This window comes from Gymnodraco acuticeps, unplaced genomic scaffold, assembly GCF_902827175.1.
Source record: "Gymnodraco acuticeps unplaced genomic scaffold, fGymAcu1.1, whole genome shotgun sequence".
Taxonomy (NCBI): domain Eukaryota; kingdom Metazoa; phylum Chordata; class Actinopteri; order Perciformes; family Bathydraconidae; genus Gymnodraco; species Gymnodraco acuticeps.
Window position 1 is genome coordinate 170 of NW_022990717.1, and position 12556 is coordinate 12725.

A 12556-nucleotide genomic window follows, 5' to 3' on the forward strand; every position below is an offset into this window, starting at 1 on the left:
CGGTGCACCTAGTTACACTTCTTCTGCTTTAATAAATAAAAAAATCTGTTTCCATTATGTATTATTTATTATTTATTTTATCATACTGTATTTCCCCCTCCGCTGCACTTCCCCTCCCCGCCGGCAGGGGTCTGGGTCACGTGAAGGTCAGCAGCAGAGAGGGGTTCACTGAAAGTTCACGCGCATATATTAGGCAATTCAATCTTTCACTTCAGTGGCAAAACTAGTTGGAAATGAGCTGCGCGCGGAGGGACGCATAACCCATTCGTCATCGGAGAGGAGAAGGTGTGCTTTTGAAACTGCGCGTTATTTCTGATAAAAGAGGAGAGAGATCCCCCAGCTGCACGAGACTCAGTGTGAGGAAACACATCGGGATATCATCGTTATTATTATTATCATTATTATCATCATTATTATTATTATTATTACATATTATCATGAGGAAGAATGCGCGTGTGTCCGTGGAACGCCGCGAGGACATGGAGCATTTAGAGGAGCGTTGTCTTCCGAAATAATTCATGATTCCGGTTCGGGACGAAGCAGAACAAGAGGAGCGAAATCCGCGGTGCCAAGAAGAAGAAGCAGAAGAAGAAGAAGAAGAGGGAGAGGAGGGAGAGGAGGAAGAGGAGGAAGAGGAGGAGGGGGGACAGTTTTTGATGGAGTTGTGTGCGCTTATGCCGCTCATATTTCTCCATTACGCGCAGGACTAGTTGACCGTCACCATGTTTGACTGCATGGACGTGCTGAGTCCCGGGCAGATGTTGGATTTCTACACCTCGAGCCCGTCCTCGTGCATGCTGCAGGAAAAAGCTCTGAAAGCCTGCATCAGCGGACTGCACGCGCACAGAGAGTGGCAGCACCGCAGGAGCGCGCACTGTAAGGTCCAACTGTGTGTGTGAGTGTGTGTGAGAGAGTGTGTGTGTTGTTGTTGTTGTGGTTATTATCGCTGCAGGGGGACAGGTAGGGGTCGCAGAGGGCCTGCAGGGGTCATAACTACTGCACAACTGGCCATTAGATCGTTTTATTAAGTAAGTGTGCTTTTGGGAACAGTTCTCATGGATGCCTTGTGATATATTAGGAGTATTACATCCTAAAAAACACATGGGCTGTGTTTTCTGGAGCAGATCTGGTTCAGTAAAGTCTATTTTTGTCGGAGTGTTTAAGTTGTTTTGATGCGTAAATACACTCCTTTAGTTGTAGGGAAACTCTTTGGAACCGGCATTTTAAAATGTAAGGAATAATGAACCGTAATGCAGGTGTGATGATTATTTTGACGGGTGTCCTTTAGGGAAACTCGTGGGTGATACTTCATAAAACTTCAATATGCATTATGAAGGTGTGTTTGTGGAGCAGATCTGACTCTGTATAATTCAGTGTGTGTTGGTCTAATTAGATCAAGTGTTTGTCATGCGTAAAACAACTCCAAAACTCTTGAGGAAAGGACGCTTAGGTTAGTCATTCTGTCTGTTAAAAAGTAGTTTTCCGATGCGTAAAAACACTCCTTCAGGACCCTTTGCTGGCATGAATGCATCATAAATATACTGGGGAGAACACACTTTAAAGCAGGTGTGGTCATTCCTGTGGAGGGGATGGTTTAGAGAACTCTGAGGGACGCATGGATGCCTCAGTGACATGATGCGTTCAATTTGAAAAAGTAAAGGCTGCAGACCATGAAGGGTCACCACGGTTTAAAGCGTCACTCTACAGGTGTCTAAGTGGCTTGGGTGATTAGATCATTCATAATCAGGCAAATTAGGGGAAGTGTCCTTTAGGGAAACTCTTCGTTAAAAAAATGCCTGGATGCGTTATACAACATATTAGGAGCAAAACGTCTTAAGAAAGCAGCTCGTGGACATGACGAAGTATATTTTAGTTTAATAAAAAGGTTGTTTATGATGCGTAAAAACACTCGTATCATATGTAGTCCTATATTAGGAGGAATAAAGACTTCGGGTTGTATTTCTGCAGCAGCTCTGATACGATACAGCGAGTTTGTGTCTTGATTATAAAAGTTGCTTTTAATGCGTAAAAACACTCCTTTAGAAATGACAACAGTAAAACAGGACGCGTGGTTTTAATGCTTTGTAAATATCATGAGGATTAAGTCATTGGAGAGGCTCAGAGACATGAGGAAGTGGATTTCTGTCCGATAAGAAAACTGTTTTTTATGCGTATTTAAACACTTCTTTAGGGGGGGACTCTTTGAAACAGGATGCGTGAATTCATTGTTAAATATGAGGAGGAATAAGTCTCAACACGGAGCTCAGAGACATGAAACTGTATTTCTGTTCAATAAGAAAGTGGCTTTTTTGTTTGCGTAGCGGCGGCACTTTGCAGACGTCATGTTTCACTCGTAAATCGTGCGGCTGTTCTCAGATCAGCGCAGAGTAAAACCTCCCCCTCCTCCCTGACACTCATTTAGATTAATGACAGCTCGCACTTTTCTCCAGGATTATTTAGAATGGGCTCCATTGATGGATCACTGTCCACGAGACTAAAGGGTGCGTTTAAAGACAGCTGGGAATAGTGGGAATACTTGGAGAGTAGAAGGACATATCATGAATACCGTTTAGGTCAGGGGGGTCAAACTCAAATACACAGTTGGCCAAGATTAAAAAATGGGTACTAGTGGAGGGCCGGACTGGTTCAATGTTTATTGCAGAACTTATTGAAATGAACTTATTGCACATATTAAACCTGGAACTAACAAAGCTTCAATTATTGCCTATAAAAACAACATTAAATAATCAGCTGCATTCATTTCTTATGGCTCTATCTGCAGCTTTTCCAGAGTCAGTTCTTATGAGTACATTTCCCCACAGGCCAACAACAGCTTCTAAAAACTATTCCCCTCAGAGAGAAAACCAAACATGCCCTGTTGTCCTGAGAGAAAGTGCAGAAGGAAACATCCATTAAACTCAGTGAGCTGCTCTGTGATGCTAGCTCAGATACTTGGCATCTCATCTTGGGAGCAAGGTCATCAATGTTTGGGCTCAGGCTCTGAGCGGAGGAGACCCTCAGGATGGAGTGAAGGTGTGAGAGCAATATACCGGAGGGCCAGATCTAATAGCAATTAGAAATTATCCTGCGGGCCGAAATTAAATCCACCACGGGCCAGATTTGGCCCCCGGGCCTCGAGTTTGACACATGTGCCTTTAGGAGATGATATGAGGATTGTGACAGTTTTATAATGTGACATGTATTCTAGGGAATTGTATGTATAGTTGATTGAGGTCCTTAACAACAAAAATAAGAATTATTAACATTTTCAATGAAAGCTCAATTAAATATTTCTTTAAATAAACACAAGTTAAAATGTGCAATGAATCGAATTAATGACCAATTATTCTAAAATCCTCCGAGTGTTGCAAAGTTATAACCTTTAAATACAATTATTATAAATGATAACGTGTTCACGCCGTCGTCACTTGCTATAACTCCAGATTTCCGTAGCTTTTCTTACTTTTCTTGTGAAAGTCCTCGCGCTGTGGGTCACTTCCTGCCCTGGGCTCTGTGTGTGATGATTGGTCCTCTCTGATGACCTGCAGCCGTCACTCCTCAGCAGGCGTTTGCTCGAGGGCACGCAGGCAGAGAGGCTGAGATCACAGGAGAAGTGACGGCAGCCATCTCTAACCCGAGCCGCTTCACTGGGATGATGGAAGACTTCTAGTGTGTGAGATAAATGCTCCTAACCAGAGTGCGAGGTCGCGTCTTTAAGTGACCTTTGAGCATCTCAGACAGAAACACTTCATTAGCTTTCTACAAGGGAAAGAAAACTAGACATGCTTCACATTTAAGAAGCTGAACATCTGCCATTTTGGGGACATTTTTAAACCAATAATAAAATTACAATCATTTCAGGGATTAGTTAGCTGCCGGCTTCTTTTAATACCGATAATACAAAATACAGCAATGTATTTAAATTCTTATTTTATGTGAATGGGCGTTTAATATTAAGTTAGTGCGTAAACACAATCTGAAATACTGAATTGTTGTTTATTTACCTTTTGTTTGGAAACATGTGTGTAGGTGTCGTGTGCAGAGTGAATCAAATGTATGGGAGCAAATCTGACAAATATTTCCTCAGAAAATGGACTTCCTATTTGCAGATTACCGCTTTAATGTAATTTAGCCGATCAAATGATTCTATATTATCACCGAGTGTCTGAGATCTCTCCGTGCATCGAGGCGCTCTGACAGAACCGTCGTTTAGATATAAGAGCTTTTACCTGTACGACAAAAAGACTCGTTCATTTGTTTTTGGATATTATCTATTTGAAAATGTTTTATAATATTGATAATTATATATTTTTTAGCGTTTGAAATCATTCCTATGAGTTGTAAATTATTGCATTTCTTTCATGACGCTCTACTTGATCAGTTATTCCTGTCATTCATCCGCGGAAGAACCAGCTGTCAATATCCGCCTGTTGTCATGTTTTATAGTATTTTCTTATAAGTAGAAGTACTCAGATCTTGTACTTGAGTAAAAGTAGAAGTACTCAGGTCTTGTTCTTGAGTAAAAGTAGAAGTAGTCAGATCTTGTAGTAAAAGTAGAAGTACTCAGATCTTGTACTTGAGTAAAAGTAGAAGTACTCAGATCTTGTACTTGAGTAAAAGTAGAAGTACTCAGATCTTGTACTTTAGTAAGAGTAGAAGTACTCAGATCATGTACTTTAGTAAAAGTAGAAGTACTCAGATCTTGTACTTTAGTAAGAGTAGAAGTACTCAGATCTTGTACTTGAGTAAAAGGAGAAGTACTCAGATCTTGTACTTGAGTTAAAGTGGAAGTACTCAGATCCTGTACTTGAGTAAAAGCAGAAGTACTCAGATCTTGTACTTTAGTAAGAGTAGAAGTACTCAGATCTTGTACTTGAGTAAAAGGAGAAGTACTCAGGTCTTGTTCTTGAGTAAAAGTAGAAGTACCAGAGTGTATGAATACTCTGTTACAGTAAAAGTCCTGCATTCAAAATGTTCCTCAAGTGAAAGTAGAAAAGTATTCTCATCAAAATATAGTTAAAGTAGCGACAGTAAAAGTAGTCGTTGTGCAGATTGGTCCATTTCAGAATAATATATATGATATGTTTTATAATGATTGATCATGAAAGTGTTCTCAAAGCTGGTGAAGGTGCAGCTAGTTTGAAGTACTTTGTATACTGCAGGGTAGCTGGTGGATTTACTCCAGGTGGAACTAAAGTCTGACTCAACACTTGATTAGATTTCACATCCTTCATCCACATCATGATTTTATTTGTGTGTTTTCTCACGTTGATCTGAAGCCCCTCTCAGGGTCAGTGGAGGTGAAGCTTCTTTATTCGCTCAGATAACGATGAAACCTCCTGGGGTTTAATTAGCCTCATCGACAGCGAGCCGTCCGTTGAAGCTCTTCCTCTCGGAGTTTAGATGTTCATTAACGATGATCAAGGAGCATTTACTCGGATGAAACGGCTTAACAGACGAGGCTGCACAACAAGGGGAGTTTCACAATAAAAGTCCTCAATTAGGAAACTCAGTATTTTAATATGTCCATTCATTGTGTTGACAGCGCTGGTAATGCAACACCAAGAAAGTCCTAATGAGAAGCTTCATAACATCCAAAAACACAAAACAAACACCACCTAGGTGTGTGTGTGTGTGTGTGTGTGTGTGTGTGTGTGTGTGTGTGTGTGTGTGTGTGTGTGTGTGTGTGTGTGTGTGTGTGTGTGTGTGTGTGTGTGTGTGTGTGTGTGTGTGTGTGTGTGTGTGTGTGTGCGTGCGTGCGTGCGTGCGTGCGTGCGTGCGTGCGTGCGTGCGTGCGTGCGTGCGTGCGTGCGTGCGTGCGTGCGTGTGTGCGTGTGTGTGTGTGTTTTGGGATAATTGGGGCCTCCTTGTGTTGTGGACATTAGCGGCCGTTAGCACAGCGAGCTAATTCAGTGGGCGTGTGAACGAGGGGGGGGGGGGGGTATCTCTGATCACAGGACAGTGTCGGGTGGAACATATCAAATACTCACTCCGTGAAAGCGCAGACTCGTAGCTTTTAAAAGATGCTTCCTGTGGAGTAGTTTCCAGTTTCAACAAAATGATTATTTTTACATTTTAAAGTGGTGACATGAAACTTAAAAAGGCATTAGGGCGAGATGGAAATAAAGCTAAAGCAACATCAAAAGTTAAATTGAAGGCGGACAGACGGGGATGAAAACATATTGATCACAAAAGCAACTTTTAGAGTTTATTTCTTAATATTTACAGGAAGGAGGTACTTTTAATTCTTCTTCTTTGGAACCCGATATATCATCAAATACACTTTTTATTAATTACATTTTAAATATTTTTAGATGATCTCGAGGGTCTCCTTTCATTAACCGTCTGACGTGCTTCTTTTATTCAAATATGAATTATGAATATCCTGATGCTCATGACCTTGTGCTTTTTTAAACGTGTTTATATATCCCAGGTAGAGAAAGTGAGATTATTGCGTCAAAAGAAAACTACAAACTGCCTCGCCCTCCTCCACCATGTTTGTAGTTTTTTTGTCGTCAGTGTTTATGAGGCTTTAGAGCAGGGGTCTCAAACTCAAGGCCCGGGGGCCAAATCCGGCCCGCGACTTCCTTTCATGTGGCCCCGCAAGAGCTTGCAAAGAATATAATACGTTTATTATACGGTTACATGCCACTGAAGCAGGTTGCCCATAAACTACATGTCCCACAATGCATCTCGTTTTGTGACATGCGCACTGAAGAGACTTGCAATTATTTGCCCTGGACTTCTGCTTTCAGACTTAGTTAATTACTAAGTTATTATCCTATCCGATAATAATCCAATTCAGAGGCAATAATGTAATATAATACATTATTTTATATATATATTATATATTTATATAGTTACAACCCTTTGAGTGCAACCTTTATGCGAATGTGGCCCGCGATGAAATTGAGTTTGACACCCCTGCTTTAGAGCGACCTGCACCTGTTGTGTTCGAACGTCAGCATTGAATTTGACCTCAGCGCTAGGGGTCACAGCGGGGTCAAATGGATGGTTAGGGGGAGGGTAGGTCACATGACTGCCTGGGAACCTCTGAAACCATGGCCCCCAAAAATACCCCAAAAATTGAAAAGATTAAGAATGGGACGTTTTTCTGTTACAATTAGTCAATCGGCAGATATGAAGTCAATAAATATGACGAATACAAATAAAATATATATAATAGTATTAATAATATAGGAAAGTATACTTCACTCTCATGTCTTTCAGTCATTTCTAAACCAAATCCAGAATAAAGTACTATTTTTAACGCCAGAAATTCCTGTGGTTTTAAAAGAAACTCTCCTTTTTACAGAAACACGAAACATCTCTCTTTCTATTCTGCTGATCTGTGATACTTTGTCCGGTTTAAATCCAATCACCGAGATCAATGGCTCCTCCTTTCCATTGATTTCTTTCATTTGAAGCTGAAATGAAGCGTTGGGTTTCTCTGTGTTACGGAGCAGCAGCTTTGTCCTCATTGTGGATTCGGCATCATTGTGTTAAATGGCCTGTGAGCAGCCACAGATCCTTTGCCATCTGTTGGTCCTGAGCACCATGTGTGCAGAGTCTAACATGTCGCTACACTTTGGGAAGTGGAGAAGGGTGGAGGGCACAGAGAGGAGAAATACACCCACTTCCTGCCTCTGCTCATTCTGGGCTGTTAAGGTGTCCATGTTTGGTGCGCCTCTGTTCCCCTGTACTCCATGTTTTCTACAGTCTTAAACATCGTTTTCTCGTATTTATTAACCCTGACATCTCCCCTCTTTCCCCCTGTGTTCCCCTCTCTCTTGACCCTGATATCTCTGTGCTTTCCCGCTGTTTTCTCCGCTCTCATTACATTGCATTTAGCTGACGCTTTTATCCAAAGCGACTTACAATAAGTCGACTAAGAAGATACAAACTTGAAGAAAACAGAATCATAAAGTACATCAGGTTTCATAGAGCCAAACATTTCAAGTGCTACTCAACTGGCTTTAGATAAGCCAGTCCTTTGTTAGTATATAAGTGCTTTGTTAATAGTTCTATCGCTCGAAGTGGAGTCGAAAGAGATTAGTTTTCAGTCTGGAAGGTGTGTAAGCTATCTGCTGTCCTGATGTCAATGGGGAGCTCATTCCACCATTTTGGAGCCAGGATAGCAAACCCACGTGTTTTTGCCGATGGGAACTTGGGTCCCCCTCGCAGTGCGGGTGCAGCGAGTCGTTTGGCTGATGCAGAGCGGAGTGCACGTGCTGGGGTGTACGGTTTAACCATGTCCTGGATGTAGGAAGGGCCAGATCCATTCGCAGCATGGTACGCAAGTACCAGTGTCTTGAAGTGGATTCTAGCAGTTACTGGAAGCCAGTGAAGGGAGCGGAGGAGCGGAGTGGTGTGGGAACATTTAGGAAGGTTGAAGACCAGACGAGCCGCTGCATTCTGGATGAGCTGCAGAGGTCGGATGGCTCTCCCCTGTGTTCTGCGATCCCAAACCCTCACTCTGCGCTGCACCGATGACCACATTCAGGGTTTTTAAAGCTAAAGAGCGATCGGTTTCTGCCAAGAGTCTGCAGACAATCTACCGCCAATGGTCATTTTCTATTCAATTACATTTATGACTTCATTCTGAGCACGCAGCAACACAATCTGCACACATGCATTATATCTTGTGGAGAAATGATTACCATATAAAGCATAATTACATCTTTGGCCAGTCTGTGGTCAATATATCTGTTGGGGGGGGTTTAGTTTACACAGTGCACATTACCCAATCATGTCCCTTTGTGTTACTCAGTTAGAAAAGGCCAATTTTCATAAAGCTTGGTATTAAGGAGGTTATTGGTTTGTTTGTTTGTTTGTTTGTCAGCAACATTACAGGAAAAACAAAGTTGAATAGGTTTTCTCACAGGCCATGAACGCCACGTTGATTTATGCTCTGGATCCAAAACTCCAGTTTACAAAAGGTGTGTTTTTAATACGTTTTTTTGTCTGTTTTCTGCAAGATTACGACAATACTACCGGCTTGATTTTCATGAAACTTGGTTGAAGGTGTAATCAAGGGCCGAGAAAGAACCCATACATTTCTTACCTGGATCTGAATCACAGGTACCCCTAAAACTATGATGTTAATATTACACTAGTTTTCAACCTATGTTCTCTCCGACTGCTCTTCTAGTCAAAGTTATAACATTAGCGACGGTCTGAATTGACTTTTGTATTGCTTATAAACTTTTCATTTGTAAGAGGAGCATTGTGTTATTTCTTCATTCAGAAGTGACATTGCATCACTTTGATTATAAACTCTAATATATAACTAACGATGGCACGTGATTGATTTGTCACATCAGGGCTTTTAATCAGATCCAGACGAGGAGGTTATCTCATCCCCTCTTAATGTTATCTGTCAAAACTCAGTCTCAGTTCAGAGGAAACTTTATTTGTCAATCATAAACATGTCAGCAATTGGCTCTCTTCCATTGGACGGTCCTATAACCTGAGAAGCTATTTCTCCTCTCTTTCTCCCTCTTTTACATTACATTGCATTTAGCTGACGCTTTTATCCAAAGCGACTTACAATAAGTGCATTCAACCAAGAAGATACAAACTTCCCCCTCTTGTCTCCGGTGTTTCCCCCTACCCATCAGTATGAACGTGCTCTCCTGTTTGACCCCAGCTTCAGGTTCAGCCAGAGGTTAAGAGTTCAGATTTTTCTCCGCCTGCCTTTAATGCCAGACTGGCCGTGTGCGCTTGTCTGTCAGCAGCCTTTATTCCTCTAATGGAGCTTTCTGTGTATGTTAACATGCGGGGAAGTCGACTCAAAGTTTAATCACGCAGAAAATGGAAAAGGCTCCCCTGCACCTGATATGGCCAATATACAGGTGCCCATTGACCACCCCTCCTCCTCTCACACACACACACACACGAGCGGCGTAATGAATCCACATGTATGCGTCCCATCTGTCTGCAGGTGGTCACAGCCGTAGAGTTTGAAATAGGCAGCGAGCCTCAGTCCGGGAGTACCCAGCCATCACAAATGCTCCGAAGGCATATCAGTAACAAAAGTATTTTCCCTCACGATGTATGTTAAAGTGTGGGGAAGGCTAATATACATTGTTGTTGTGCTCCAGTAGTCATATGTTCTCGTCTTCGTCTCAACGACCTTGTTTCACTTATTACCCGTCTGATACGGGAAAGATATTACTGTCTCTGCAGAGAGAAGAGGGAGCAAGGCTGGGGTTTAAAAATAAACCTTTTATACAAGAAACTGTAAGAAAAATGAATAAGGGAAGGAGACATGTAAGGATTATGATACATTAGTGGTGGAGGAGATCACATATCTCACACATAAAAGGCCAAAAATGCGCGATACGAAATCTGTGCAATGTGTTTGTTGCAACCCTTATTTGTCCTTGTTTGTATGCAGCTAGTGGTGATGGTATTTAAGACAAAAGCAGAAGAGGAAGTCGGTGGCGTAGAATAAAGAGTGACAAAACACAGCCTTCACCCCTGCATCCTGTTTGGGTCCCCAAAAAGTGCGCCGGGCATTCAAGCACATTTTCGTATTGGCCAAACGGTGGATTTTCAACTCCCGTGTCAGTCATGTGATTTTATGAAGCCCAAAAATACCTTTTGCCTTTGACCTTCGTCTAAATCAACATTTTTAAAGTAAATTTGCTTTCCGGTATGCACACTTGAGTAGCTTTCATTTTAATCCTTAGGTCCACATTTTTTTTAAATGTGCTGAAAGTTGAATCCAGAGCTATTTTTCTTCCTGTCTTCACGTGACTGAGCCAAGACCAGACAAGTTATCTTTATATCTACGGTCTTGTGTCACTCCAACATTTAGCGTGACCCAATTTATATATGTTGTAGCATGTAAGTTTTCATTACTGTACTAATAATAATCCTTATATTTATTATAGTGCTTTATCAAAGACTCTCAAAGCGCTTTACAAATACACATTACACATACAGATCATACATGTAATGGTCATCTCCTGTGGAAAATACCCACAGGAGCAAATTCGGGTGAAGTGTCCAAGGACACAACGGCCTGACGCAGTGGGGCGGGAGCGGGTTTCGAACTGGAGTTCCCCAACGCCCCCTTGATCTGATGATCAAACGCACAGTCCACTGCGCCACCCGTCCCTAGTACTGTACCTAAATTTGGTAAAAAAAGGACCAGGGGTGTCAAACTCAATTTAATCACGGCCACATCAGCATTATGGCTGCACTCAAAGGACCAGTTGTAACTTATATATATATATATATATATATATATAAAATAATGTATTATATTACATTGTTGCCTCTGCATTGGATTATTATCAGATAGGGTAATAACTTCATAATTAACTACGTCTGAAAGCAGAAGTCTGGGGCAAATAATTGCAAGTCTCTTCAGTGAGAATGTCACAAAATGAGTTCAAAAGAAAAGCTGGAAAAAAAGTCAAAAACAGAAGTGACATTTAAAAAAAAGGAAGTGACAGTTAAAAAAAAATAACATTTTAAAAAACAAGTCAAATTCTGAGAAAAAAGTCTAATTTCAGATGCATTCTGGGACATGTAGTTTATGGGCAACGTGCTTCTGTAAATCATCATGTAACCGTATAATAAACATATTATATTCTTTGCAAGCTCTTGTGGGGCCACAGAAAATGAAGTCACGGGCCGGATTTGGCCCCCGGGCCTTGAGTTTGACACCCCTGCTTTAAACCAAACCATTATCTTTTCCTAAACCAAGTTGTTTTGTTGGCTCATCTCAATAAACAACACATGCCTTCTTATCTGACAGTTGGGAATGAAAACAGGAAGTGAACCTGTTCAACCCGGAGGCCCCCGCCTTCTTTTTCACGAAACTGTGTCTCAGGGCTTCTTAACATTTAAAAACCTATTAATGTGTCATACCCGATTAACGGGAAGAAACTCAGCTAACTGACGATACGAACTATTTTTACCGAAACAAAACACAAGTCTCACAAGAAGCGTCTAAATGAGCCCTGAGCGAAGAAATGCTAACACACTTAGCACAGAACTCAGAAGAATACCCTATTACATATCGGATCTGCACAAACAAGATATCGATTAGCAAGCTGAGATCCCACAGATTCTAGGGGTATAAGTATCATCACTGAGCGAAATGACAACAAATGTAATTAGATTTACGGGACCAAATCGGAAAATAAGTCTTACCTATGCTGTTGTTCTGATCTAAAGTCGTGTTCAATGACATTAAAACAATAAAAACGCAGCTGAAGGTTAATCCATAGGTTAATCCAATGTGTCTGTTACTTTGAAATGATTACTGATAATCCATCTTCATATTTATGTCAATAAGGGAGATTTCCTATTAGCTGCTACGATAGCTACCAGAGTGTATGACAGCTTCCGGTTCCAGGGCATTCTGGCTGCGCATCACTCATTCACCAATGGGTAATTTTTAGATGGATTTTAGGAACCTCCCCTCGATTCTATTGGCTCTAACGGTTAGAAAGAGGTGTCAATCACCAAAATCGACTGATGGGTTCCAGAGATATGAAAAATCCACCCAAATGACCCCAGAAGTGTTTTTTTTTTGCTA

The 12556-nt window shown here is 41.4% G+C and overlaps 1 protein-coding gene across 1 annotated transcript in view; it reads left to right on the forward strand.

Annotated features, from left to right (window-relative positions):
• The first annotated feature begins 278 nt into the window (after positions 1 to 278).
• Positions 279 to 12556, forward strand: part of LOC117556348 (retinoic acid receptor beta) — a 64738-nt gene continuing 52460 nt past the window's right edge. Inside the window, exon 1 of the mRNA XM_034231639.1 lies at positions 279 to 876. Coding sequence (XP_034087530.1) covers positions 723 to 876 — 154 coding nt within the window. The 5' untranslated portion in view covers positions 279 to 722. The remainder of the gene's footprint in view (positions 877 to 12556) is intronic.